This window comes from Trametes versicolor (genome assembly GCF_000271585.1).
Source record: "Trametes versicolor FP-101664 SS1 unplaced genomic scaffold TRAVEscaffold_6, whole genome shotgun sequence".
Taxonomy (NCBI): Eukaryota; Fungi; Basidiomycota; class Agaricomycetes; order Polyporales; family Polyporaceae; genus Trametes; species Trametes versicolor.
Window position 1 is genome coordinate 1,203,443 of NW_007360326.1, and position 26,070 is coordinate 1,229,512.

The 26,070-nt window shown below is 58.1% G+C and overlaps 10 protein-coding genes across 10 annotated transcripts; 8 read left to right on the forward strand and 2 right to left on the reverse strand.

Annotated features, from left to right (window-relative positions):
* Nucleotides 1-1,094: 1,094 nt before the first annotated feature.
* Nucleotides 1,095-2,068, forward strand: TRAVEDRAFT_148629 (acyl-CoA N-acyltransferase). Its single transcript, XM_008040538.1, has 6 exons — nt 1,095-1,208; nt 1,280-1,349; nt 1,417-1,501; nt 1,559-1,668; nt 1,725-1,853; nt 1,907-2,068. Exons 1-6 carry the CDS (start codon nt 1,185-1,187, stop codon nt 1,963-1,965), a joined length of 477 nt encoding a protein of 158 aa, XP_008038729.1. The 5' UTR covers nt 1,095-1,184; the 3' UTR covers nt 1,966-2,068.
* A 748-nt stretch (nt 2,069-2,816) lies between these two features.
* On the forward strand, nt 2,817-7,173 carry TRAVEDRAFT_124042 (uncharacterized protein; the record flags this gene model as incomplete). Its single annotated transcript, XM_008040539.1, has 15 exons — nt 2,817-3,380; nt 3,772-4,010; nt 4,062-4,136; nt 4,192-4,281; nt 4,339-4,382; nt 4,436-4,497; nt 4,549-4,665; nt 4,815-4,932; nt 5,000-5,021; nt 5,078-5,706; nt 5,759-5,794; nt 5,848-5,964; nt 6,021-6,236; nt 6,297-7,005; nt 7,056-7,173. The coding sequence occupies 15 exons, from the start codon at nt 2,817-2,819 to the stop codon at nt 7,171-7,173; spliced, it is 3,156 nt and encodes a 1,051-aa protein (XP_008038730.1).
* A 776-nt stretch (nt 7,174-7,949) lies between these two features.
* TRAVEDRAFT_29075 (uncharacterized protein) lies at nt 7,950-9,765 on the forward strand. The gene is made up of 2 exons (XM_008039994.1): nt 7,950-8,026; nt 8,087-9,765. The coding sequence occupies exons 1-2, from the start codon at nt 7,960-7,962 to the stop codon at nt 9,484-9,486; spliced, it is 1,467 nt and encodes a 488-aa protein (XP_008038185.1). The 5' UTR covers nt 7,950-7,959; the 3' UTR covers nt 9,487-9,765.
* Nucleotides 9,766-10,444: 679 nt separating this feature from the next.
* On the forward strand, nt 10,445-12,154 carry TRAVEDRAFT_58716 (uncharacterized protein). The gene is made up of 3 exons (XM_008040540.1): nt 10,445-10,608; nt 10,675-12,083; nt 12,141-12,154. Exons 1-2 carry the CDS (start codon nt 10,569-10,571, stop codon nt 12,078-12,080), a joined length of 1,446 nt encoding a protein of 481 aa, XP_008038731.1. The 5' UTR covers nt 10,445-10,568; the 3' UTR covers nt 12,081-12,083; nt 12,141-12,154.
* Nucleotides 12,155-12,746: 592 nt separating this feature from the next.
* Nucleotides 12,747-13,768, forward strand: TRAVEDRAFT_168018 (endoglucanase V-like protein). The gene is made up of 5 exons (XM_008040541.1): nt 12,747-12,917; nt 12,995-13,253; nt 13,317-13,366; nt 13,428-13,568; nt 13,638-13,768. The coding sequence occupies exons 1-5, from the start codon at nt 12,767-12,769 to the stop codon at nt 13,649-13,651; spliced, it is 615 nt and encodes a 204-aa protein (XP_008038732.1). The 5' UTR covers nt 12,747-12,766; the 3' UTR covers nt 13,652-13,768.
* A 172-nt stretch (nt 13,769-13,940) lies between these two features.
* TRAVEDRAFT_47642 (PLP-dependent transferase) lies at nt 13,941-15,586 on the reverse strand (the record flags this gene model as incomplete). The annotated part of the gene is made up of 5 exons (XM_008040164.1): nt 13,941-14,487; nt 14,541-14,625; nt 14,685-14,819; nt 14,879-15,301; nt 15,352-15,586. The coding sequence occupies 5 exons, from the start codon at nt 15,584-15,586 to the stop codon at nt 13,941-13,943; spliced, it is 1,425 nt and encodes a 474-aa protein (XP_008038355.1).
* A 961-nt stretch (nt 15,587-16,547) lies between these two features.
* TRAVEDRAFT_168022 (haloalkanoic acid dehalogenase) lies at nt 16,548-17,557 on the forward strand (the record flags this gene model as incomplete). Its single annotated transcript, XM_008040542.1, has 3 exons — nt 16,548-16,689; nt 16,769-17,035; nt 17,108-17,557. Exons 1-3 carry the CDS (start codon nt 16,624-16,626, stop codon nt 17,555-17,557), a joined length of 783 nt encoding a protein of 260 aa, XP_008038733.1. The 5' UTR covers nt 16,548-16,623.
* Nucleotides 17,558-19,088: 1,531 nt separating this feature from the next.
* TRAVEDRAFT_123619 (uncharacterized protein) lies at nt 19,089-19,313 on the forward strand (the record flags this gene model as incomplete). The annotated part of the gene is made up of 1 exon (XM_008040543.1): nt 19,089-19,313. A coding segment is annotated over one exon (225 nt), but the record flags the coding sequence as incomplete, so codon positions are not given.
* A 680-nt stretch (nt 19,314-19,993) lies between these two features.
* Nucleotides 19,994-21,502, forward strand: TRAVEDRAFT_47644 (Aldo/keto reductase; the record flags this gene model as incomplete). Its single annotated transcript, XM_008040165.1, has 7 exons — nt 19,994-20,302; nt 20,368-20,514; nt 20,571-20,648; nt 20,707-20,947; nt 21,012-21,119; nt 21,174-21,349; nt 21,407-21,502. The coding sequence occupies 7 exons, from the start codon at nt 19,994-19,996 to the stop codon at nt 21,500-21,502; spliced, it is 1,155 nt and encodes a 384-aa protein (XP_008038356.1).
* A 9-nt stretch (nt 21,503-21,511) lies between these two features.
* TRAVEDRAFT_29080 (alpha/beta-hydrolase) lies at nt 21,512-24,656 on the reverse strand. The gene is made up of 18 exons (XM_008039995.1): nt 24,498-24,656; nt 24,247-24,442; nt 24,153-24,189; nt 24,000-24,094; nt 23,911-23,948; nt 23,827-23,858; nt 23,678-23,770; nt 23,507-23,620; nt 23,386-23,456; nt 22,952-23,334; nt 22,859-22,896; nt 22,732-22,795; nt 22,574-22,675; nt 22,512-22,518; nt 22,348-22,457; nt 22,283-22,293; nt 22,071-22,232; nt 21,512-22,002 (listed from the first exon to the last, which is right to left on the reverse strand). Exons 1-18 carry the CDS (start codon nt 24,634-24,636, stop codon nt 21,637-21,639), a joined length of 2,058 nt encoding a protein of 685 aa, XP_008038186.1. The 5' UTR covers nt 24,637-24,656; the 3' UTR covers nt 21,512-21,636.
* Nucleotides 24,657-26,070: the final 1,414 nt, after the last annotated feature.

The window sequence follows — 26,070 nt, forward strand, 5'->3', positions numbered from 1 at the left end:
GTCATACTCAGACAATCAAAATCAGCTTCATGCCCACAGAAGGAGGCGAGAAGCGTTAATGTCGGGGTAGACCTTAGCAGCCGGATCTACGCGTCAGCTAAGCGGACGCTACTTCCATCATAGATGTACGGTGAGAAGTGGTAAGAAGCCATGGGCCCAGCCTGCGCCGCGAACGATGAGGTGTGACTGCGGCACGCTGACTAGCACCAGTCGCTGACCAGAGCAAGGTGTCTGATAGCGTGCCGAGTAGTGCTTCAAGCGCACATATTTTGCAGAGTGTATGCGCCCAGCTTTTCAGAAACCTACGACGTAACCCGTCGGCGGTCTACAGCTGCGGAGTTCGCAGCAAGTGAGCGTTTTGTAAGCTGATCAGGCTCTGTAGAACGTACCTGGAGTTTTGCATCATGGAACCAAGTCGCAATGGAGAATTGGGACGGGTGCAATACAATGGTAGACCGGCTGCTGGCCGCAGTGGCTATGTCGTATCCCCATCGACGTTGACATCCACAACATTCCTCCGGTTTGCCTCGGGTCTGGAGCTCTGCGAATCTGGACGAGTGATAAAGTCGTACGCGTCGTGCGGCACTTTGACGGGCCATGTCAGGCAGCACGCGGAAACATAGGGTGCAGTTGGTGACGCAGATGAACGCAGAAAGCACGTTTGCAAACATAGACGCCGAGCGTACCTCCTTCAACTGATGAGCGCTTCTTGGCAAATCGTATACCTACTGCGGCTCAATCGCGACTATGCAGCTTGACGCGGACGTATCCACACTACCTCGAGCTTCAAGCGGAAAAAGACGTGAAGAAAATGGCTGTATGTGCAGCCGATCACCATGACTCCGCATGGGCGTGTCACGAACATGAATTACGGCCTCAAGCAAGCGGATCCAAAACACGCAGTGCTGCAGTCGCGGTGGCACGAAAAGAAGCTTGGCCTCGTTTATAGTGTCTTACAGCATGTATACGTAGCTGTACGTACACCTGCTCTGTATAGGGTGCGCTGCGATGAGCGGCGTGGGACGAGCGGTCCTCACTACCGTGCGACTCCACTCACGCGCAACACGCTTTCTTATCGCACACCATCGGCCGCCGGACAAGGCAGTGGCCTGCAGTGGCTCGCTAACCCCACCTTTCCCCGACTCCCAGAGTCCAGGCCTCATAAGTGACTAGGACACGTCGCGATGGTCACCATACGGGTCGCACGGGTACGTGATCAACCGCGGAGGCCGCCCGGAGACCTGCAATTGGAGACATAACTAATTCAGGATGTTGGCAGGCAGAGGACTTGCAGGGGATGCAGGCGTGCAACCTGCAGAACCTACCGGAGAATTATACAATGAGATATTGTGAGCGCGTGATGATCGTTGGAGCATACACACGGAACAGTGACCGCGTCTCTGGGATTCGTCGTAGACCTGTTCTATATGTTGTCTAATCCGCAGGTGTCGTACGTCGCGGAGGACGAAGGGAAGATCGTCGGATACATCCTGGGACGAATGTGAGAGCGATATCGTTTGACTCTCCCTCACTGAATCTCACGCCTGCTTGGTGACAGGGAGGACGACGTACCGGAAGGGGAGGAGCCGCACGGACACGTTGTCTCCATCTCCGTCCTGAGATCCTACCGTCGTCTTGGACTCGCGAAAAAGCTCATGCTTCAGTCACGTAAGGTTCATATCTCATGTCGGAACGCCAGCCGCTCTAACGCTGCAACATCGTAGAGGAAGCTATGGCGGTCGTGTATCGAGCGGCATACGTTACGCTGCACGTCCGTAAGTCCAATCGGGCTGCGCTAGGACTGTACAAAGATACACTCGGCTTCACCGTGCAAGACATAGAGAAGAAGTACTGTGGGTACTCACCCACCACACGCTGTAAGGCTGACGCTGATGGGGCACGCCAGATGCTGACGGCGAGGACGCGTACGTGATGCGGCGGTTATTGAAGCAACAGCGCGTGTGATAGACCCGGAAGATTTCGCAATTTCCTGAGTCCCCTCACATCTGGAATACACAGTGCCTGGGCAACGACGTAGACTGCATAGCAGAGCGCTTTACGAGACCACACTGCTCACCGGTTTACATGGACAGTTATAATTGCATGTACATGGATCATACGAATCGTGGGGCTGTATCCGGTACGTGCAACATGCTGAGATGCTGTAGGACCACAAAGCTGCAACCTCGAAGACAGAACCTTCAAAGCTTCAACGTATACCATAAATCTATAAACCGCTACCCCGACAGTTGGACCTAGGACTTGGGGACCCATACTTCGGATAGAAAAAGGGAATAATGTACCATCAGTTGAAGTAGGTACCCGTAGAGGTGTTTCCGAAGAGGACCCCGGCCGGCACCGGGACGAATCAGGAGGTCGTTGCGGCGTGTGGCCGGGGGCATTGGAAGTTGAAATATGCGAAATGCGGGGTATTTCGCCCCCAACAAGTTTAAGGGCACTCCTATCATTGGCCAAGTCAATTTCAGGTACGCCGCACGGCGCCGGCCGGCCTCAAATCCAGGCCCGAGACCCTAACACGAGCTTCTTTGACGTCATGCGCTTCGGGCGCCAATTATCCGAATCGGGTAGCTGTTAGGCGCTCGTGCCTTGGCCGGCGGCAAAAAGTGGGACTTGTTCTCGTCCAGCGACACCGACACCGACACCGACACCGACGGGCGACTGTCTTGCTCGCTGGCCGCCCCGTCCTCCTCGCCCCCCTCATCATCTTGATGCACTTCCTGCGGTCGGGCAGCTCCTTTGCCAGCTACTCCGCCACCTCGACCAAGCGCGATGAATTGACAGCCATGTCCGAGAAGATGCCTGTGAACATCGTCAACCTACCCGACCAGAGCCTTCCCCCGCCCGTTGTGCAGGACGACCACCAGTCCGGCGGCCGGAGATCTCGCTCGAAGAAGAACGCACGCATAGACGGGGGGTTGCGGGTTCACTGGGATCGCTTCGTGCGTAAGCTCGGCTCAGGCACCGCACCCTCGACCTCATCCAACTTCGAGGAGAGTGTTGGGGAGAGCAGCGGGTACCCGCGGTCGCGATTGGGACACCATACCTACTCCGAACCACAGGAAGACCGAGTGGACGAGGTCGTCGTGGACCGCGAGTGGTCGGACGAGATCAAGAGCAGCTCCATCACACACTCCGAGCACGGTGGCAGCCCTGAGAAGACGGGGAGCAATCACCACGGGGGCACAAATACCGACCGCGACAGCTTTGCCATCCGTCCAGAAGGGTTCTGGGGACTATGTCGACCGCTCATCCTCCTTCGCTGGAGGTTATGGCCCGCGACATACTCGTTCTTCTGCACGCATTTTATGGACGAGAAGTCGGAGATGCACTATAACAAGGAGAATTGGTTCTTGCGAAAGGTGCGTTTATCTGGTGTCGTACACCCCTCCTCGCTTGCGAGAGATTTTCTCTCTACCTGTACAATCCTCGTACGGTGGACTTGTTCTATAATTAGGCACTCGAGGGGCGGTATGGCGGCAAGTCCGCCCTTGGGGCCGCCCTCACACTTCTCCACGAGTGCACGGGCCAGGACTCCAACTGGGCCTCCTTTAGCGGGGTCCAGTGCGACATCCGGGCACGCCGTTTGCCCCGACTTCGCCGTATGAGAAGCAGTCGCTCTTCACAGTGTATGGTGTGCACCACACTGTCGATCTCGAACGCCGATCGACGCTACATAGACGTCTGCGCGTATACTCCTTCGATCATCGACGTCATGGGTGCATTCAAACAGCATGCTAATGGTGATTACAGAACCTTGCGTTATGGTCGTCTGGCTTCCTGATCGTCAACTGGGCGTTCGGTCTCGGGTTTGTTCAGCGAGATCCGCTTCTGCTTTCCGACAAGATCTTCCTATACGCGATCGCGTCCGTAGCGAGTTTCGTCATACCGCCTATGGTCATCTTCGACTGGCCACGAGATCGGAACACCATATACCAAATCACCCTGGTATTCTCCATCTGGATATGGTCGGTATATCAGGTCATCTTCATGTGAGTGTGGCGATTAGACATGCTTTGCTCCTTTGCTGAGTGTTACAACAGATACCTGTGTGGGCAGTACAATCCTGCACGATCACGCTTCACATGCAATGGAAAGGATTATTTAACGATGTTCTAGTACGTATCTGGATACGACTTAATGATCCGTACCATCGTTGACCGTCTTCCGTAGCTACACCTCAGCATTGCAGACCATCGCGCTATTCGGTCTGAAGCTACACCGCTTTCCCGCGATGCTCGGCGCTCTCGTGTTCTTCATCCTGTACGTCGCAGTGCTCTCCCGTAATGACGGTGTACTTACGATGCAGTACCTATGTAGTTCGTGTGTACTCATCGTGCCGGACAAGAAGTTCTTCGTCCGAAGTAAGCCTTACGCCGCAAGCCCTCCGCGGCACCACTAATGTAACCGTGACCAGATTTGGCGAACTTCCTCTTCTTCCAGGGGTTCCTGCTGTACATCCATTACATGCGCGAGAACGTATGTTGCGACCCACACAAGCACAGAGCCCGACGCTAACGTGCTTCGCAGGCGGAGAGGCGTCTGTACACACTGCGCGACCAGCTCAAAGTCCAGTTCCGTGCGACGCAGAAGGCGCAGGTCAACGAGCGCAAGGCTGCGGACTCGAAGCGTCGGCTTACGTCGTGCGTATACAACTCTACGCGCTGCTCTGACATTCACTGACCTGGTCCCGCTCTACAGATACGTCTTCCATGATAAGTGTCTTTTCCGTTCGGGCCTTACGGGCGCCTCTTGAGGAGCGCCAGACTGACGTTCTGTGCGGCGATGATGCACAGGTGCGAGTGCCGCTGAACACTGCGCTCCTAGCCGTGCAGAACATGCAGGCTTCTGGGATGATCACGCAGGATATCGAGTTTAAGGCGCTCGAAGGTAGTTTGAGCATGATGTCGAAGGGTACGTCTCGCCCTAGACAAATATTTTCGAAGCTGATCGTCACCCTCGATTCAATTTCGGCGTACAGTGCTCAACGACGTCCTCGACTTGTGAGCTCACATCTTCACGTCACTGACCCACACATGCTCAACGTCGGGGGATATAGCAATCGGATGGACAGCGGGCGCTTCGAGTCGGTTCTCAAGCCGTACAAGTTCCACCAAGTGCTGCGGTCGCTCTTCGTGCCTCTTCAGCTCGCTACGGATGCCCGGGGCCTGCAGTTCGTCATCGATCTAGATAACACCATCGACGAGGTCGCGCGGCGTGCGCTCTTCGAAGCGATGGGTGAACCTGACGAGGCCATCACGCGGAAGCTGCATGAGAACCCGGACGAGTTTGGGATAGTGGTGGGAGACGAGACCCGTCTGCGGCAGATCATTACGAACTTGGCTAGCAACGCGTGCAAGTTCACGCCGGCAGGAGGGAAACTGACCATCACGACGAAGCTCGTCATACCCGAGCCGCCTTCCAAGACGGAGCGGGACGACGATTTTGACGAGGAACGCCTGGACCACAGCGAGGACTTCTTGTCCCCTCACGGTCCACGCGTCGCTTCGAATGGCAATGGGCAGGTATCGGATGACATACCACCGCTATCTGCAACGCACCTTACGCAGCATAACGTGCTACACTCGAAACCAGCGCCGCCTTTGGAGTGGATTGTCGTCAGGATAGAGGTGACGGACACCGGGTGCGGTATACGGCCGAAGGACATGGTTCAGAGCAAGCTGTTCTGTGAGTGTGGTCGGCGTTGGGGGATACAAGATTGGCTGACGCCGCTATGCAGCTGCTTTCAACCAGACTGAGCAGGGTCGACTGCAAGGTACGCAGGCACCTCCCTTCTCAGGGGGACCGGCTGAACTGATGCATGCGCAGGCGGCAAGGGCACCGGCTTGGGGTTAGCTCTCGTACGGCAGATCGTGAAGCTCAGCGGCGGCCGTCTGGGCGTGCAGTCCAAAGTGGGAGAGGGCTCGACGTTCTGGGTCGAAATCCGTACGTATACCGCCTTACAAGGCGGCTGCGGTGGCTGAACGTACCTATCAATACAGCCCTCGGGGTTGGTAACAAGGCTCTTCCAGCGCTCACCTCGCCCATGGATATGGAAGAGGATGACTACCCGAGCCCTCGGCAAGCGGTGTACTCGAATCTCAAGGATGTCGCCTTCAAGGGTGTCCCCCGAGAAGGAACGTCGAATGTTCGGTCGTCATTCCAATCCAACAACCAGTCACACTCGTCGTCAGCGCTGCACAGCATTATGGAACAAGGTACGTTTGTTCCTTCGCGGATACTGATAGTCCTGCATGCTAAACATCCGGCTGAACCAGGTGGACTCGTCGAAATTTCGACGAAGCCGACTGAGGGACCGCTCACGCGGACCATTGGCGACCCGAACACAGGCACTGAGGCACGGTTCACGGGAGACGACATCACGCCTCCCAACGAGCGCCCCACGCTTTCGGTGGAGCACTCCTCAGACACGGCGCGTGGGCTCCATCTCTCGCATATGCCAAAACCACAGTCGTTTGGGGTCGACGGCGTGCTAATATCCCCCGCGCTCTCCGCCGGCACGACAAATACGCTCCCCAGCCAGGCCGGGTCGTCGGGGTCAGCAGCAGGCACGCCGGGCTCTCTGCAGATGCCGCTCGAGTCGAAGCTGAACGTGCTGGTCGTCGACGACGACCTGCTCACCCGCAAGCTGATGAGCCGCATGTTGACGCGGATAGGCTGCAAAGTCACCACGGCGGAGAATGGGGAGGTCGCGCTAGACCTCATCCTACATGGGCACGCTCAGCGCGAGACGCCTTCGTCGGAGGATACGGGCTGTGGCGGTCTTTCGATTGACGGTGTTGCGTCGGGGTCAGCGGACGAGTACCGGTACCAGGTCGTCTTCTTGGACAACCAGATGCCGGTCATGTCTGGGCTGGAGGCGGTGTCGAAGTTGCGCCAGATGGGTAGGAGAGACTTCGTCGTTGGTGTGACGGGCAACGCGCTCCTCGCGGACCAGCAGGAGTATCTTGAGGCTGGTGTCGATCAGTGAGTGGCTACTTAAAGACTTCAAAGCATCGCGAACTGACCCATTCCAGTGTCCTCACGAAACCCGTGCTGGAGAAGAGCCTGAAGAGCATGCTAGTCATCGCCGACGAGCGTCGAAGACGAGGGCCCCCTGCATCACCTGACCAGCCGTCACACCCGCCCTCATAACCCGCGCCTTTTTCCACCGCCCGCCTCCTCAGCCTGTATGCGTCCCCACGTATGCCTTTCGTTAGGGTCCTTGGTGTGTGATGCTTCCTTTTTTCTTGGGTGTCTCCCTCTTCTGCTTCTGCGTGATTTCTGGCCCTTGTACCACCTTTTCTCATAATACTATACATCGTAGCTCTACTTCCATCATGTTGTCGTACTCGAACCACGGACCTCGCCGCATTACCTGCATGCCTGCCCGCCCCCTCCCCGTCTTCTCCCTCCCCGAAAGGCGCTCTCCGCGCTACCGTTGCACATTTACCCCTCGCGCACTCCCCTCTTCCGTATGTCTACCCCTCGTTTCATGTCTGCGGCGGCCGTGTCTCGTGTTCTGTTATCGCACCGTGCCGTATGTCTGTCATGCACCTCGAAATCTGTCTCACGTATACTTTCACGATTACTCATCTAGACCGACATCCATACTGTAGTAATGATACACGCACAACACTGTGATTGCTCGAGGTGAGTGTACAGCTGCTTCTTCTGAATCATTCAGGTATGCCACCAAACTTCCTGCGCGCAACGCGGGGGCTGACTGGTACTCAGTTACAAGTACCGGTATATGTTTCGGAGGTACATCACCGCCAGCATGATCGAATATCCGATGAACCAATCCCCGCGTGGGAATTACAATCGAGCTCAATAGATTCTAAGCGAGAACTTCCACAACTTCAACGACGCTGCGCAATGAGAGCTTGAGCTGGCATTTTGTCTCCCTGACGGCACACGAAAACAAGGAGAGCAAGGTCAATGGGCGCGGACACAGGGAACGATGCGACTCCAGCAAACTCGACCCGGAAGCAGCTGAGGGAGGCAGGTCTGTACCACCACATTTAAGTATGGCTATGCAGTATTCTGACCTTGCTTTTGCGAACAGGCAGATTCGAGAATTACTTCTTTGCTCGTGCTCGCCTTGGCTTTCTGTCGTGGGTCGTCGTCTCCGCCAAATACCACAATGGCGCGGGTGCGGCGCTCGACAAGCCCACCCTGTTCGTGGCACTCGACCATGTCGTACGCTGCCTGCCTGCGCTCGCGTCCCGTATGGAATACACCGCCAGTCTTCCTACTGCGCCCGCCGTCTGGCTTCGCCTTCCTTCGGTCGACCTGAACAAACTTGTCGAGTTCCGTGAGGAAGACTCTACACAGTTACACACGGTCCTGGAGACAATGTACGCGGCCCCAGCACAATACGCGGATGACGTCCCGCCTTGGAAGCTGTTTGTCCTGCGCGATGGCACGGTCGCTTTCACCTACGAGCACACGATCGGCGACGGCCAGAGCGGCATGGCCTTCCATGCTGCACTTCTCAATGCCCTGTGCACGCCGATCGCGCCCCCTACAGAGCACTCCGGCGTAGTCACCGACCTCCCTGAAGACGCCTCCCTCAGTCTTGCCATGGAGGACGCTATGGACGTTTCCGTCCCGATTACAATGTTGCTCTGGGAGATCTTCAAACCCTTCTGGCCACCGGCTCAGCGCAGGCTGCGGGAGTCATGGACGGGCAAGGACGTCCCCAGCGATGCCATCCGCGGTATGACGGTACGCATTTTGGGGCACTACCCACCGGCGGATGGAAAATACCTCGTGGAGCTCTCTCGCGCACACAAGACCACGCTCACTGGGACGCTGCACACCGTCGCACTCGTCGTCCTCTCGCGTCTCATCCGTACCCACCCGGAGGCGGAGAAATACAAGACGATCGCGACGACGGTCCCCATTTCTATGCGGCGATTCACCCACGTCCCACCCACCGCTTTCTGCAACCATGTGTCAGCCCTGCGCGAAGACTACCCTATCCTCCCCTTAGGATCAAAGGAAGAGGGCGCCATCATGACCGCCGAAAACTTCCCCTGGGATCTCGCTGCGGGCCTTGTTGACGCGCTCAAACGCGAAGCACCACGTTCAGGATCCGCAGTGGGCCTCCTCAAGTTTGTCGGCGGGAAGTACGAGCAATATCTCCGCAGCCAGCTGGGCAAGAAGCGCGCTGCGGGCCTTGAGCTCTCGAATATCGGACCTTTCCCCGTGGCCCACCTGGAGAAAACTGCGGAGGATGCGCCGCCTAGCAGCCGATGGGACGCCGACGAGGTACTGTTTGCGCAGGCGAGTGCCACGCTGGGGCCTGCGCTGTGCCTGAATGTGGCCGGGACACCTGCGGGGGGCTTTGGAGTGACGGTCACGTACAACAGGGAGGCGGTTGACGAGGCGCTGGCGGAGGAGTTTGTGGAGGCGTTCAAAGCTGGGGTGCAGGGACTGCTCGCATCGCGGCCGGCTTCGTAGAACGTGAGTTGTGCACCGTCCTAATCACCCCTCCGTGGGCTCACTGATCTCCAATACCGTAGAAGACCCTCTTGTTCAAGCTCCTTACATATACCCCATAGTACTGAGATGATGCTGCGCCAAGCGTCATACATTTTGTCGAGTTCTACCCTCTACGGAGCTATACGCACTGACCTGGGTCTTTCCGGATGCTGTCATTCACGCCGAGGCAAACGGGTCCGGGTACGGGTACTGAGATTGCACTCACGTTGCCACGCGTACAAGTATGACTGGTCTATACACCCCGATGCACAACACGCGGCCTACCCCACTAGCAGGATCAGCTGAACTAGTAATTACCGCGGCGCAGCCGTCTGAGAAGAGGCCCAAAGGATTGCAGATTCCTATTTGATGCCTCTGCGATGCACATAACAAACATTCGATCATCCGTGCCTCTCCTACTTCTTGCCACAACCCTCCACGACACGCAAACCGTCCTCGGAGTCGATACTCTCCGTACAGTCTTTTAAGGTTATGCGGGCGCGTGAGCGAGTGATGAGCGAGCTGCGCGCGGTCTGTCAGATCTCACAACGTTCTGCGATAGAATGTGTGATTTGTATTGGGCTAACCTGCGCGCGGTCTGTCAGATCTGCGCGGCAGTGTGAGTATGATAACTAAGTAAAAGACAGACAGGAAAGGCTCACCTCACAACGTTCTGCGATAGAATGTGTGAGGTGAGATGGGCGCGCGCGAACGCGCGACGAGCCCGAAATTTTGCGAATAAACAATCGTAAACAATGTATGCCTAGGCCCCTCGACTGGGATGACTCGCGCGGTAACTTGCGCGAGTCAGCGATCGATGAAGGAGGTGGATGAGAAAACAAACATACGAGATACCTAATGCGGACGCCGACGCGCGCCTGCGCGTCGGACGCCGCCCTCCCCTCTCTGCGCCTGCTAGCGCTTTGACCCCACGGCACGACGATCGACCCGCGTCGCAGCGTACGTGCCTCGCGGTGTGTCCCGGCCCAGCCGAGACACCCCGCAATCCTCAACACAGTCCCTGATCTGCAATAGGATACAAAGACGAGGCACCAGTAAATATGTCACCCCAGGCTGCTACAAAGCCTCTGAGAAAAGCAGGTTAGTGCGCACCTGCTCGACCGTTGTCTCAAAACCCATCAGTCACCAATTCGCCGAAATGCACAGGCAAATTGGAGCACTACTTCTCGATCTCCTCACGCCTGGGAGTCCAGCCTTGGGTGGTCGTCTCCGCGAAGTACCACAACGGCTCGGGTGCGCCGCTCGACGAGGCAACTCTCTTCGCCGCGCTGGACCGCGTTGTCCGCGGCCAGCCAGCCCTCGCATCCCGCCTGGAGTACCCCTCCAAACAGCCTACAGCAGTGCCAGAATGGGTCCTCCTGCCCTCGGTCAATCTCGACGCGCTCGTCGAGTTCCGCGACGAGGATGCAACGCAGCTGCAGGACATTCTGGAGGCCATGTACGCGGCCCCGCAGCTGTATGCGGACAACGCTCCGCCATGGAAGCTGTTTGCCCTGCGCGATGGCACCATCGCCTTTGCCTACGAGCACACCATGGGCGATGGGCAGAGCGGCATGGCCTTCCACATCTCGCTCCTCGACGCCTTACGGAGCCTTCCGGAGTCCCTTCCCGCACATTCTGGGATTGTCACCGACTTTGCTGACGGCGTTGTCCTCACTCCCGCGCTGGAGGGCGCCATGGACGACTCCGTTCCGCTTACCGTCATCCTTCGTGAGGTCGGCAAACTCGTCTGGCCTCCCGCATGGCGCAAGGCCACGACTGCATGGACCGGCAACAGCCGCCCCAAGAAGACCGTGTTCGGGACGTCCATGCGCATCGCGCACTACTCGCCGGAAGACGGCCAGTACCTCGTCGCGCTCTCCCGCGAGCACAAGGCCACGCTGACGGGAACGCTGCACACCATCGCGCTGGTCACACTTTCGCGCCTCATCCGCGCTCGCCCGGACGGGCACAAGTACAAGACGATCTCGACATTCATCCCGATTTCTCTACGACGATACACACATGCTTTACCTACCGCAATTTGCAACCACGTCTCGTCCTTAAGGGACTACCATCCCATCTTCCAACGAGGCTCCAAGCCTGAGGGGTTGACCATAGAGGCAATGACGGCGGAGAACTTTCCTTGGGAGCTCGCGGCGGACCTAGCCGCTATGTTGAAGCGCGCGGCGCCGTACGCGATCTATGAGGTGGGGATGCTGAAATTGCTGGGCAGGAAATACGAGAAGCACATCCGCGGGTTACTTGGCAAGAAGCGTACTGCCGGCTTCGAGCTCTCGAACCTCGGGCCCTTCCCCGCTGCGAATCCGGACAAGTCAGAGGGGATATCCGCTCCTGGAAGCAAGTGGGACATCGACGAGGTGTTGTTCGCGCAAGCGTGCCCCACACTGGGCGCTGCATTCTTGCTGAACGTGGCTGGAACGCCCGCCGGGGGCTTCGGGGTGTCGGTGGCATATAGCAAGGAGACAGTGGATGAGGTCTTTGCCAAGGAGTTCGTTAGTGCTTTCCATGCTGGAGTGAGGGAACTGCTGTCGTCGCGGCCCGCACCTTAAAACGTGAGCTTCCTGTCCGACTACTGAAGCGCATTTGCATTGAACTCACCTGCTATTCAGTTTGACTGTTTCGTAATGGATATTGTCTCCACCTCATGCTGTGTATGACGCCCCCTCGGTCTGCAGGCAAACGTCAAGTGCATCCATAAATGGAGACCGTGAGTGGAGAGTCAACTTGACCCCATAGCTGGATGAGTCCTGGGAGCCCTCGCCACTGGCTTATTCACGGAACTCGGGGTATACATAGCGCCCCACGACACCTGCGTGCGGGAGATACTCGCAGCGACGTCGCGGCGCCACCCGCAGGCGGCCTCAGCGATCTCTCTTCATCGCTTCCAACGAGTCTCGGGGTAACACCCTACGGAACCTCATCAGCCAGGCACCTCTTCTGCATCATATTTGCTGGGCTTCGTAGCGTGTTTCTCTGCTTTACGCGGTCCAGGCCTAGTCTCATGACGCCGGTTCCCGACGCCTTCGTGGTCAGAGGCTTAATGAGCTCCGAAAATGATGCGCTCCATACCCGCCGTTCACACTAATGCCTCCGGCGACATCAATCTACGCCAACTGACGCGGCGACGCTCCTCGCACCCTTTGTCGCAGCCGACATCGCGGGGCGTATATAAGACATGATATGAGCGCAGCAAGCCCCAACTCACCTCAGGAGTCCCGATACGAAACCAATCAACATGGCCAAGATCTTGCGCTTCCTCCAGTTCCTCGCGGTCGCCACGGCGGCCAGCTGCCTCACCACCGCCGACAAACGCGCTACAGGCGGGTACGTTCAGAACCCATCTGGCTCTGCGTCCTTCACGCACTACTCCGGGTGCGGCCAGCCAGGTGCGCGCGTCTCCTAGCATCCCCCACCCCCCTCGCCACAGATAACGACTCGAGCTGACCGTCGTCGACTGGAACAGCATGCGGTATCCCCGCATCGGGCTTCACCGCCGCAGTGAGCCAGCTCGCGTTCGGGTCGGGCCCCGGGCTCGGGCCAGGCGACGCGTGCGGGCGCTGCTTCGCGGTGACCGCGAACAAGGACCCCTTCTCGCCCGCCTTCACCGGCCCGTTCCACACGATCGTCGTGAAGGTCACGGACCTGTGCCCGTCGCAGGGGAACGAGGAGTGGTGCGGGCAGTCGACGAGCAGCCCGAACAACCAGCACGGCGCCCCGGTGCAGTGAGTTCCAGTTCCGCTTGAGTGAGCTTTCGGGGAGGGTGGGGGTGCTGATGGGGTGTGTAGCTTCGATATTTGCGAGGACACTGGAGGCGCGAACGCGTTCTTCCCGTCTGGTAAGCATTCGAGATACGTTCATCACGAGAACGGCGCTGATGGCTACTTGACGACTTGCAGGGCACGGCGCGCTCACGGGGAGCTACACCGAGGTCTCGTGCAGCCAGTGGTCCGGCTCGGACGGCGGCTCGCTCTGGAACGGCGCGTGCATCGCAGGCGAAAAGGCCGGCAATTGGCCGGCGACCGGCTGCGGAAACAAGGGTCAGTGAACACTCTCGTTCTGCTCTGAGACTCTCTGTAGACTTACAGAATTGTGGAATATGCGTGTAGGTACCGCGCCGTGAAGAGGATGTAGTGCGGGCTGTAGGTTGTTTGTACGAGTGTCGCAATCGAGATCGCTTTCGCAGCTGTGGTGCACGCAGCACTGGTATCCTGTCAATGGCAGATCATCGGAAGTTCACGTACACGGCGGCGATATAGCGGTCCAGCTGAGCGTAGCGCGACACAGGCCGGGCGCAGCGTTGAAACAAAGTCTAATAGCACAAATCTGACAGTCGTACACCATCGTACACGACGATACTCTCACCCAACTCTTTTGGCTTTGGCTTCAACTCTCCTTCCCTCCTGGTATACCTACGCCTGCAACCCTCCCGCCTTCAGCACCTCCTCTACGCTGCGCACAAACAGGTCCACGATCGTCTCAATCTCCGCGGGCGTCACGTTATACGCCGGCGAGAGCATGCTGTGGTGGCCCTTCAGCCCGTCCAGGCTCGCACCCCCAGCGAAGCCCATGATCGCGAGCCCGTTCGCCAGCGCGCGCGCCTGCACCGCGAGCGCGAAGCCCTCGCCGCCAAAGTCCAGGTTCGCGCCCGCGGGCGAGCTGAAGTCCCACTCGATGCCGTACCACGCGCCGCCGCCCCGGATGTCGAACACGAAGGGCGCTGCGAGCGCGTTCGGGCCCTGCAGCTTCTCGCGCAGGAGGGATCCGAGCAGCGGGCCGACGACCTCTGTCACGTTCTTGAGCAGGTTTTCGCCCGCGACGACCTTTTGGACGGCGAGCGCGGCCGCGCACGAGAGCGGGTTTGCCTGGTATGTGTGACCATGCTTCCAGAAGCCGGACGCGTCGCGGACGCCGTCGGCGACGCGCTTCGAGATGAGCACCGCGCCGATCGCGGCATAACTGCACATAGAGTTCAGTGAGGAGGTCACGACGTGTGAGTGCGCGAGATGTACCCTCCGCCGAGGCCCTTCGCGACGGCCTGCAAGTCCGGCGAGACGCCATCGCCGTAGCTCTCCCAAGCGTGCAACGTGCCCATCCCTGCAAAGTGTGGGATTCAGTTTGCGCCAGTAGCGCTTGATTAGGGGGAAAGTACGCACTGCCCATGCCGCTCATGACCTCGTCGAGGATGAAAAGGGCGCCGTACTTGTCGCACACCGACTTCATCGCCTTGAAGTACCCTTTGGGGGCCGCGACAACACCCGACGTCGCGCCAACTACCGTCTCTGCTACGACTGTAGGATGACAAACGTTAGCAAAGATGTCGGTATTTCGACAGGCCTGCAACACGTACAGCCAACGACTGTCTCCGGGCCCAGCGCGATGAACTTGTCCTCCAGCTCCTTCCTCAGACGCTCGACATACTGCTCCTCGCTCTCGCCCTTAGCCTGGAAGCGCGCTGCGTAGGCGGGCGAGACATGGTGGAAGTTCTCCGAGTCGAGGATTGCGGCGTACGGTGCGCGGCGGGTGGGGTGGTACGCGAGCGAGAGCGTCGCGATCGTGTTCCCGTGGAACGAGAGCTCGCGCGCGATGAAGTTCTTGCGCTGCGGCTGGCCCGACTCGTAGAAGTACTGCCGCGCGGTCTTGATCACGCCCTCCATGGCCTCGGAGCCTCCGGACACGAACCCGACGAGATCGAACGCGCCCTTGCTCGCCTCGATGAGGTAGTGCGCGAGCTCTTCCGCGGGCTGATTCGACAGCTGCATGTTGTACACATCTGTCCACCGCGTGAGCACGGCGCGCGTATCCAGACAGCGGGCAACTCACAGGAGACCTTGTCTACCTGCTCCTTGATCGCATTCGTGACCGCAGGGTGGCTGCTCCCAATGCACGCAACGGCAGCACCGCCGACCGCGTCGATGATCCGCGTGCCATTGTCAAGCGTGATGTAGATGCCCTCCGCGGAGGTCGCGATGGGCGGCTGCCAGGGGGTGCGGTGCAAGATCGCGGACGGGCTCAGCTTCTTGGCGTGGCCATTCGTTGCGGGTGCGGTGGAAGCCATGGTGTGGGATGTGCGAGGGAGATGTGGACGGACGATGGCGAGAGGGGCTGCACAAGTAGTAGGCTATTGCACGGGAAGCCTGCGGGGTCCCGTTATTAGCCTATCTATCGCACATGTGCCATAACATGCCATCGGCAGTGGAGGTCCGCCGCGGTACAAGCTTCTCCACAGGTTACCGTAACTTGCGCCTGACGCTCAGGAGATCTACAAGGTCCATCTGGCCCCCAGAGACAGGCATACCTATGTGCAAGCACCATGCTGCGTCCATGCACCGACCAATCGTACAACGTCCAGTCGCACATTAAGCCTGCACCGTCCAGTACGACCGATGACTGTGCCCCCCTGCTCTCTACCCCTCGGAAATGCGACGCGCTGGCTGAAGCTCACCCGAGCGTCGGGAGATTGTCTTGCGATGCGCGGCGATTAGATACAGAATACAAATGACTCACATTCTATCGCGCAGTACCTCCACGATCGAGACGACCAGGCAGCGAGTGCAAATGCCTATTACGTTTGAGAACATGACGGCCAAGTGTTCGCGAGGATGGCGTAGTGGGCAAGTGACCGCATTTTAGAGGCATGATGCTGGCGAGAAGAGGACGCGTGAGAGTGCGGGGAGATGTCTGGAGGAGTCGAGTGGTCACGTCGCGTCTTTCGACGCGTCGATCGCGGAGGAACTGCTGCTATCAGCACTGGCTGGGGTCCTCTTCGTCCCTGGGACATACTCCGCGACATCGGTTGAGCAGGAACAGCGTGGATGGGGTCGAACACAGGAGGAGTCATGCTCGCAAGATTATGAGGAGATGATGGAGTGCAAGACAGAAGAGTGGTTTGCAAGAGACCGCTGCATGGGAGGCTTGATGAGAGGTCCTCGGTCCCGGTGACGTCGTTTTCGGTGCCGGAGCCTACCCCAAACGCGATCTCAGAGCAGCACACAGGCTGCAGTGGCTCCTCGTATATAATTCCTTCCAGGTCTTCTCGTCGTCTGCATACTTCATTCATCCCTGCAACAACTCCTGAAACATCCACCAGACATCATGGCCTCGACGAATGAATTTTCCAAGTACAAGGCCCTCGTCTTCGACTGCTACGGCACCCTGGTCGTACGTTCACTCCTGCAGTGACACCGGCAGTAATAGTACCCACCTGATACTCACCCGCGACGCGTTTGTACTTCCATAGGATTGGGAGACGGGCATCTACACCAGCCTGAAGCCGCTCTTCGAGCAGGCCGGCAAGCCTGCAGACAGGCTTGCCGTCATCGACGCCTTCTCCGCCGTCGAGCGCGATCTCCAAGCGCGTTTCCCCACCATGCGCTACTCCGCCTTGCTCGCGAAGGTCCACGCCACGCTCGAGGCGCGCCTCCAGGACAAGCCCACGCCGCCCGAGACGTCCGCCACGAGCGAGCCTGTCCTCTCCTCTGCACACAAGGACTCCGGGGACGCGCAAGTCGCGTCCACCTCCGTGGGCACATCGGCCGCCGGTGCCGTCGAGGACGCAGCTGGTTCGAGCGCGGCGGAGGCGTTCGCGCAGAGCGTCGCCGCATGGCAGCCATTCCCAGACACGATCACCGCGCTGGCCACGCTCTCCAAGCGCTACAAACTCATCATCCTCTCAAACATCGACGGCGACACGATCGCGAAGACGCGCGTGGTGCTCGAGCACGGGTTCGCGTTCGACGCCGTGTACACGGCCGAGGAAGTCGGCGCGTACAAGCCGGCTCCGGAGATGCTGGGGTTCGCGCTGAAGCGGTTGCAGGAGGACTTCGGGATCGCGCAGGGGGAGGTGCTGATGACGGCGCAGAGCGTGTTCCACGACATCATACCGGCGAGGGGGAGGGGGATGGACACGGCGTGGATTAATAGGGCGGGCGCGGTCACGGGACTTGAGGGCGTGAAGGGCGATGAGGCGAAATACGTGTTTCCGACGCTGGGTGATTTAGCGGACGCGGTAGAGAAGGGCGGCGCGTGAGGCTCGTCGAGGATGTTGTTCGCGCTATAGATGTGCGTTAACCAACTGTTGGACCGATCCAACAATACTTTTGACATACGAAGGCTTAGAGGTCAGCGTCGTTTCGTCGGATCGCGCTGCTGGATGTCGGCGCGCAATGATCAATCAAATAGAGCCACTACACGCCCAGACGAGCAAGATATCGTAAGATATCACGCGAAGTAGATATCTGTTGATTCCTCGCCAATATCCCTGCGTGATTTGGCTCCAATTATCGACTAGATATCTTAGACGCGAGATCGGTAGGATGTCGGCAGCGGACAAAGCATGAGATCATGGCGCAAATGCCAGCTCGATCTCTCTTGGAGAAGCGCAGGATATCTGCGGGGGAAAAAACGCCCCCGGGAAACAGGCTGGCGTAACCCTGGAAATGCTGGCTCGCCGGGTCGCGGGGGTGCGGACATTGCATAGACAACAAACTGTGTATAATATATTATGCAGTACGTGCTACGATACATGGGTATACATACATTATACGCAAAGCGGGCTATGGGAGCGATGGGAGAGTGGTAGGGCGACAGCGTAGTACACGTTGCAACTAGGAGAGAGAACGGGGAAGATGGAAAAGTGGGGCTGGGAGCGGGCGAAGGGGAGGGGTTATGCACAAGCTCACCTTTGTGTTGGATGGACGACAGCTGCAGTGACGAATGTCAGTAAGAGCTACTATTGATGGGTTTGGAGTACTTGCCTATGACATGCAAAGGAGACATCTTCATGTCGACGACAGAGTGTGAGATAGATGTGTTGTGGAGGCAATAGTGAGGTGAGCGCGTGGACATAGGTGAACGGGCGAGGACTGTGAGGTGACGGTAAGAGCAGAGTATGGTGCCGCCCAAGTGCCGCCCAACAGCGGGCTCTTCATCGCGCGGCGCTAACTTGCTGGGGTGGCGCCGTGCTGCAACTGGCTTTGCTGCGAGGAAGGTAATGTGACCTACAAATATCCAGTGGATTCCTTCATGATGTCCTGCAAGTATTCGTGCTGACCTCGGTAAGATAATTGGGCCCAAATCTCTCACACAACTCAGCCAGAGAACCGCCGAATATAGCACTGATGTGCGGCTGGTCTCTAGCGCTAGATATCCTGCGATATCCTCCGTGGAGAGCCGTCGGACAACTGCCTTCCGATGTCTGGGCAATCACCGACCGCCATCAGCCGGGAATCTAACGCGTATCCCGCATATATTTGCTTTCGAAATACTGCCTTGATATCCCGCTCAACTGGCCGTGTAGGGCCTGCTACAGTATGAGAAAGCAGGCGGAAAGCATGGTCACAACGAAGAGCGAGTTCAAGTTGCAAGCTGAGGCACGCCTCCGTGGCCGCCGCCCGCGAGCCGCCCGCCGCCCGATTCCCGACGCCCAGCCGACCGCGCCGTCCTTCCTGCCGCCTCGCGCCCATCCCCACATCCCATCACACCCGCGCACTCGCCCCAAATCCCCTGGCCCGTGCGCCCTCCCCCCAGTATAAAACCCTCCTCCGCACACCTGAGCAGTTCATACTTACCTTGATGGCACGGGCCCCTTCATGTACCAGGGTTCGTGGGCCACGGGGGCCTCTCATAGCACGGCGACCTTGTCCTCAGGGGGCCCTCGCGGTTTGTACGGGCTTCGGCTCGTGCACCGTCTCAATATTTCCCTGTCCTGCTTCGGCCCTCGGGCTGGGCAGGCCGTTTTGTTGCTGGTACGTTGTGCTAACCCTAACCCTATGGCACGCAGTTAGTACTATTATCATGACGGTCTTGAATTAACTAGTTAACGTTAATTCTTCGACCTTTACATCATATCGACATGTAATATGCGCTCTCAATGAATACCAAGTCGACCCTACGTCTACATCCTTGCCCAAGTGTTTGTATATCTAACCAAGGCTTTTGAAAGTACTTACTACAGAAGGAACTTCATTTTCTGCCCGCTTATTACGGTGACGATCTGAGCCTCCCACCCCCGACTCTCACCATCATTACAGCCCTCGCAGCACTCAGACTTACATCTCAAACCTGCTGCAGCCAGACCTGGTATGTCCCAACTAGTATCATCGCCTTTCGCAGTTGCCGGTCAGAAACTGATGACGGTTTACATAGGACATAGCAGAAGGCCTGAGAGACGACGCCTCCATGATACCCTCTCACTGCGGACGTTGCTTCGGCACAGACCAACCCCGGTGTATGCGTACTCCTCACGGCACACGTATCTCACGGACGGTCAGGAGGTCGCCTCGTATATCCACGGTCCCGCTAAGCTCGAGCTCAGTCAGCGTCCCCCTCGACTATGCACGCATTCGCGAGGACCCACAATGAGGTCCGCGCGTGTGAGGGTACTTAAGCCCGCTGTTGTAGCTGTGGCTGCCATATTGTTACGGTCTACCCACGTCCTAGTCCATCCCGCACACTTCGCAGAACCATGTCTTCACTCTGGGCACCCGCCCCGCCGCCTCCCACTAAACTTGGCCGTCATCGCCGCCTCTCCACGCTCGCCGGCGTGCACGTCTCCCCGATCTGCCTCGGGGCGATGAGCATCGGCGACAAGTGGACGGAGAACCTGGGGGTGTCGAGCAAAGAGAGCAGCTTCGCGCTGCTCGACGCGTTTTACGCGGCTGGGGGCAGCTTCATCGACACCGCGAACAACTACCAGGACGAGAGCTCGGAGGAGTTCCTGGGTGAGTGGATGGACACGCGCGGTGTGCGCGACCAGATGGTCGTCGCTACCAAAGTAAGTTTCTCTCATTGGCACGTAGGCGCATCGCATGAAGTAGGGCTGAAGGGACATCTGCTTAGTTTTCGACTGATTTCAAGAGGGGCAGGACCGACATAAAGCAGCATACTTCATATGTGGGAAACAGCATGAAGTCGCTGCACATCTCGGTGGAGCAGTCGCTCAAGAAGCTGCGCACGAGCTATATCGACATCCTCTACGTCCACTGGGTAAGTCACCGATTCATCTCAAAGCGGACTCTAGATATTCACTCGGCGTATCACAGTGGGGCTACGACACTAGCATCGAAGAGCTTATGAACGGCCTGCACGCACTGGTGCAGGCGGGCAAGGTCCTCTACCTCGTACGTACACATTCAACCCAGTTTCCAAACGAGCACCGCTCACCAGGACAATACGTAGGGCATTTCCGACACCCCCGCGTGGGTCGTCGCGAGCGCGAACAGGTACGCGCGCATGAGCCACCAGACGCCCTTCGCGGTGTACCAGGGCGCGTGGAACGTGCTCCAGCGCGACTTCGAGCGGGAGATCATCCCGATGGCGCGTGCGGAGGGCATGGCGCTCGCGCCCTGGAACGTCCTCGCGGGCGGCAAGATCAGAACGGACGAGGAAGAGGAGCGTCGCCGCGAGACAGGCGAGAATGGTACGTAGTAACCTGCACCGGTACACGGTCGCAGGATAGGATTTGACAAGGATGCCACCCATAGGTCGCACAACGCGGGGTCCTCAGTGGGAGCGCAACGAGACGGAGCGCAAGGTCACGAAGGTGCTCGAGCAAGTCGCCGCGCAGGTGGGCGCGTCGAACATCCAAGCTGGTGTGTCCCACTATTGCCCTCTGACTGTATGAGGCTCACAGCGACGTTTCACAGTCGCGATAGCGTACGTGATGCAGAAGACGCCGTTCGTCTTCCCGATCGTTGGCGGACGTAAAGTCGAGCACCTCCACGCTAACCTAGAAGCACTCGATGTTGTGCTCGCGGACGAGCACATCAAGCAGATCGAAGGCGCCGTGCCATTCGATCTCGGGTTCCCCCACAGTATGATCGTGAGTGCTTGCCAGACTTCGTATCGTTGAGGAGCGTCGCTGATGACCGTCGCACAGGGCGATGGAACGGACTATTGGTTCGGGTTCAAGAGCGCAGGGACGTTCGATGCGTGTCCGCTCGCCCAGGCAATTCGCCCCGCGTCGTCGAAGTAGAATGGACGTGCGACCCGCGCAACGTGCGAGCAATGTACTATAGGTTGACGCGATGAGGCGTACTTCTCGTTAATGTACAAGCAACCAAACGGCCCTATAAAGCAACAGAAAACATCTAACAAGCCAACCCGCGCTCATGCGAACATCAATAAAGATACAACAAACGACGCCCCCAAGGCTGCACACCATGCCCCAGCCGCGCGCAGGGGCCCAGCCCCGTTCTGCTCGGCCGCGGCCGCGACGCTCGACGGGACGATCGCGAGGACGGTCGCAGTCGCGGTGGCGATGTAGTTGTTCCACGCGTCGACCGTCGCTGCGGGGTACAGGAACGTTGACTGCGTCGTGACCGAGCCGACGAACACCGCGTCCGTGGCGCGCAGGGCGTCGACCGCAAGCGAGAGGAGCTCGCCGCCGTCCACGCGTATCGCGCCGTTGGCGCCGGACGTGACGAGCCCGGTTTGGTTGTTGCCGAGGATAAACTCGCGGAGGAGGGTGAAGCCCTGCAGGGAGAGGCAGTGAGAAACGCGGGGAAACGCGGGACGCAAGACGCGAGACGTTAAGCACTGACCCGAGTGGGGGAGTTGTACGCGACGAGGTGGCCGACGTCTTCAACGAGAATGTAGGTCCAGTTTCGCTCCTGGTGAACGATTCCAGCTTGCTTGCCGTCGTCGTCGAACCACGGCGTGGACGGCTTCCGCGTGAAACCTTGTATACCACCGAAGGTCGTATTCTGCTCCGTCATCAGGCAAAGTTGGATAGACGAGATCTCATTGAACATACCTGGATAACCACTACGTGCAGCGTGTCAGCCTCAGGTATCGCAGCGATAAAAAGAAGGAACGCACCTTCTGTACCGCGGTGGGCGACGAGCGAATCTTCGTTGCCCGAGTACAACACTACGGGAATGCCGTGTGCCGATGCGTTTGTTGCAAGGTCCGTCAGGAAAGCCATAGGCCTGTTGAATGTGAGTATGAGAAAGCGTATATCCCTCAATCGCATGAATGCTTACTCAACGCCTGTAAATGCCGCGGTCAGAATGCGTGCCTAGAAAAACTCTACACAAGAACGTACTAGGATCAATCCCATTCACGGGGTCTCCGAGGAAGGGGTAGATGATGCCGCCGGCCCAGTTCTTGCTCGTAGGGGCATGCAGCGCTGCACGTGTCCTCGGGTCTGCCAGGTATGTTCAGAAACTGCATGTGGGTCAGACATAATCCAAGACTATTCACCATTTAGGAAGCCAGAACCGTCAATGGGAGACTCGGGTGACAGTGCGTCTGTTACCTGGTACACCTGGTAGCGGAGAAACGTATCAGTTTAAGGCGTCTTTTTCAGATGCAACGTAGTACAACTCACGTCAAAGCCTTGCCAGGTATTAATGTCCGCATGGGAGCCTGGATGGGTGCACGTAAGCGGAGAATGCGGAACAGGAGAGCATACAAGACCTACTCCAAGGAGCAGTGTAGTTGATCGTGTACTCCACCATCTCATCGAACAGGAAGCACCCATACCACGGGTCGATCGTGCCGTTCGCGCGCAAGCTGAGATCGCGCTTCTGGTTGCCCGTATGCTCCTCCGCGCGGCGCTGCAGCGGAGCGACGAGCTCCGCGATAGTCTCCGCGCGGGGCAGCCTGGCGCGTTCCTCGATTGCGCGCACGCTGTGCGCTGACTTCCCAAGCGCGAGCCGTGTGAGCGCCTTCATGAACGGCTTGCTGTTAGCTCTCGCGTATTCGATGGTGCGCGTGGGGTTGGACGGCTCGATGAGCTGCAGTGTAGGGAAGTGTCCGTCTTGGGGGTACGTGAGGTTCAGGTCGTAGCCGCAAAGGTGCTCCCTGATCGAATGTCAGCACTGCATACTGGGGGGTAGGGGGCAGCGCGCTTACTGTTCCCGGAACCACTCGAAGACCTCCGGGTCGTACCCGATGAGTTGCGGGTACGTTTCCAAAGTGTTTACCTGCATGCCAACGTCAGTGCGGGTCAAACTTGCACGCGCGATGTACTCACAGTTGGGAGGATCTCGAACACAGCCTCCGAGCCTATCGTACCGTCGCCGATCGCGAACTTAGCGATATTGACGGGCGGATCGGTAAGACCGAAGTAGGTCTTCATGATGTACGGCTGCAATTCCGATGTGGTTTAGTGGCGAAGAACCGCATGCATCAGGAAGTTACGCACGATGTAAGTTCCGGAATAACTTTCGCCCGTCAAGTAGAGCGGTCGTTTCTTGAGACTGGGGAACACCTTGACGAGATTTTCCAAAAAGCCCATCTATGCCCCTCACATGTCAACATCCGCCGTGATATGAATACGCCCATGGCACTCACGAAGTCGCGTCCCATTTCATCCTCGTCATGCACTGTAAGATGTGATTCAATACGGAAGCGAGGCTGAGTGATCGTGTGACGAACCGTATCCGTCGGAGTCGGTCGTAGACCAGCCGGTACCACTGCGGGCGAGTAAGCACGAGAGGCATGCCTGTGATTATCAGAAAACTTACACGGGCTGGTCGATCCAGACGTAGTCTGCGAGCCCATCCCAGCTGAACTTATTCTCTTGAATCGAACCGTCTGGTTGCATGCGCAAAGGTCCATTCTGATATCACGACCTGCGTGAGCCTGCCGAGAGCACACACATGTAGAAAAGCGCGTACCTCGTATAGGAAACCAAGGAGACTCGAAGATCCCGGTCTGCGAATGCGCGTTGCGTTAGCAACCCGCACTTAAGAAGCACATGGATGAACCTACCCTCCGTTCAGCCATATGCCCCACGGAACGTCGCTGCGGTCGTCAGCGCCGACAGTCAGGGAGCCGTTCTCTTTCTCGAGGGCCCAGAAGAACAGCGTGTTGTTAGGGTGGCCTGGTCGGTTGACCGCGACATTCCCCGCGAAGCTGTGGGCCAGAGGGAAGGTGACATTAGGAAGAGTATCCTTGACCTCAAAATCTAAACGTCGACAGCATCAGCACCCCTACACAACACATCATGAAAGACTGCCTACAGCTCTGCCATTCGGGACTGAAGTCTCCGGACGGCTTGCCTGGGTAGTCATGTGGCCAGCTGCTCGGGGTCGGAGGCACCTGGGCGAGGACGAGCGGGAGGACGACCGCCAGCACAGCGGTGTACACGAACCCAGGCATGGTGGTGGATCTCGATGAAGAGGGGGGTTAAGCGGATGTGCTAGAAGAGCTGTATGATGCGGGGGTATATATGCAAACGAGGATTAGTGCGAGCGCCTGATCAAAGTGTGCTTCGCGAGCCAGCCTCAGTTGATGGCGCGGGCTGACATCGCATATCCTCCCATCCAGCGGCGAGCGGTGCGCGCGTGTATCGATCCCTGTAGGCTATTCGGAGGCTCGCGCGCCGTAGCTGTTCATTAACAATAGGCTTGCTTGACGACGAGATGGGCTGGTGCTTCTGCGCAATTGTGTTGGCATGCATTCTGCCCGACGCTTCCGTTCGGGCATGCGGCCTTACCGCTCGCAGGGTGCCTATGCCGGATAATGGATTCGCTGCAGAGTTCCGGCGGCAGGAGGATGACTCTATGAAGATATAGAATTCGGAGCATCGAAAGGCGGAGCGGAATTTCGGCAAGCGTGATGCGAGCGAAGGGCCTGCAGCCTGCCGGCGGGATAGACGGACTTGGAGTGGACGAGACGGGTTAGACCCGATCGGAGACAGCCTCTCGCAGTCCCGCCGCTCTTCGTACGGGACTCCAGCAGACATTGTCCCAAACAAGCCCCAACAATTAATATTGTTGCATGGCTTGAGTCTTGGAGAAGTACGCGCGTGTTGGTGTAAGCACGACTCACCTTCGGGCTGCAAGTAACATTCGGCAGTGACGAAGATAGATGACACGCCTATTGTCTCCTGAGTTCGGAGGAGGAAGTCGCCAAGTCGTCCAAGGCAGTAGAAATGGCAGGTGCCCGAATCGACCGCCGAGCTCGGCGCAAGCGTCAATCCAGGAACCTGACTTGCATCCACCTCGTGGAAAGTAGTGGCGCGGGAGGGCACATGGTGGCTGACAGGCGAGGCGCACGCACCGGATGAGCATCATGAGCCCTTGCCATGGCCCTGACAGGGTCTCCGGAAGATGTGCGGGCGAGGTGTCTTCCATGGATGAGCATGGTACAGGACAATAACACACACATTTGAGGAAGGTGCATGTCGCCCTAGCGGCGCCCGAAGTAGGTCGTGTTGCATAGGCCCAGAGCGTACGCCTCTGACCGGGACAGTTATTCCGACATATGGATGCGTCGTACCTACGCCGCGCGGCATAGCACGGGAGCTTGAGGCCTTTGTGGGTCGGTACAGACTCTAGAAAGAGAAGAGCGTAGCACTTGCATGCACACGCTTCGTTCGTAGGTGCTTGCCGGATGCTTTCCATGCATCGGTATTTATGCCTATGCACACTCGTCGTAGGCCGCATAGTACCAGAACGATTTGCCAGCTCAGACGCAGGAAAGTGGTGGTGTGTGGTTAAGATGAGAAGTTCGACCCGCCACCGGCAGCCAGCGGTACTTTAGAGATAAGATAAGATCTGATCTGAAAGGACAAGGTGGCCCTCGAACCGA

Coding starts and splice junctions, on each gene's coding strand:
- TRAVEDRAFT_148629 (XM_008040538.1), top strand. CDS start 1,185: ATGGTCACCATACGGGTCGCACGG. Junction 1,669..1,724: donor AAAGCTCATGCTTCAGTCAC/GTAAGGTTCATA, acceptor GCAACATCGTAG/AGGAAGCTATGGCGGTCGTG. Junction 1,854..1,906: donor AGACATAGAGAAGAAGTACT/GTGGGTACTCAC, acceptor GGGGCACGCCAG/ATGCTGACGGCGAGGACGCG.
- TRAVEDRAFT_29075 (XM_008039994.1), top strand. CDS start 7,960: ATGGGCGCGGACACAGGGAACGATGCGACTCCAGCAAACTCGACCCGG. Junction 8,027..8,086: donor GAAGCAGCTGAGGGAGGCAG/GTCTGTACCACC, acceptor TTTTGCGAACAG/GCAGATTCGAGAATTACTTC.
- TRAVEDRAFT_58716 (XM_008040540.1), top strand. CDS start 10,569: ATGTCACCCCAGGCTGCTACAAAGCCTCTGAGAAAAGCAG. Junction 10,609..10,674: donor AAAGCCTCTGAGAAAAGCAG/GTTAGTGCGCAC, acceptor CGAAATGCACAG/GCAAATTGGAGCACTACTTC.
- TRAVEDRAFT_168018 (XM_008040541.1), top strand. CDS start 12,767: ATGGCCAAGATCTTGCGCTTCCTCCAGTTCCTCGCGGTCGCCACGGCG. Junction 12,918..12,994: donor CTCCGGGTGCGGCCAGCCAG/GTGCGCGCGTCT, acceptor CGACTGGAACAG/CATGCGGTATCCCCGCATCG. Junction 13,254..13,316: donor CAGCACGGCGCCCCGGTGCA/GTGAGTTCCAGT, acceptor TGGGGTGTGTAG/CTTCGATATTTGCGAGGACA.
- TRAVEDRAFT_29080 (XM_008039995.1), bottom strand. CDS start 24,636: ATGCCTGGGTTCGTGTACACCGCTGTGCTGGCGGTCGTCCTCCCGCTC. Junction 23,335..23,385: donor TTCGAGTGGTTCCGGGAACA/GTAAGCGCGCTG, acceptor ACATTCGATCAG/GGAGCACCTTTGCGGCTACG. Junction 22,897..22,951: donor CAACTACACTGCTCCTTGGA/GTAGGTCTTGTA, acceptor GCACCCATCCAG/GCTCCCATGCGGACATTAAT.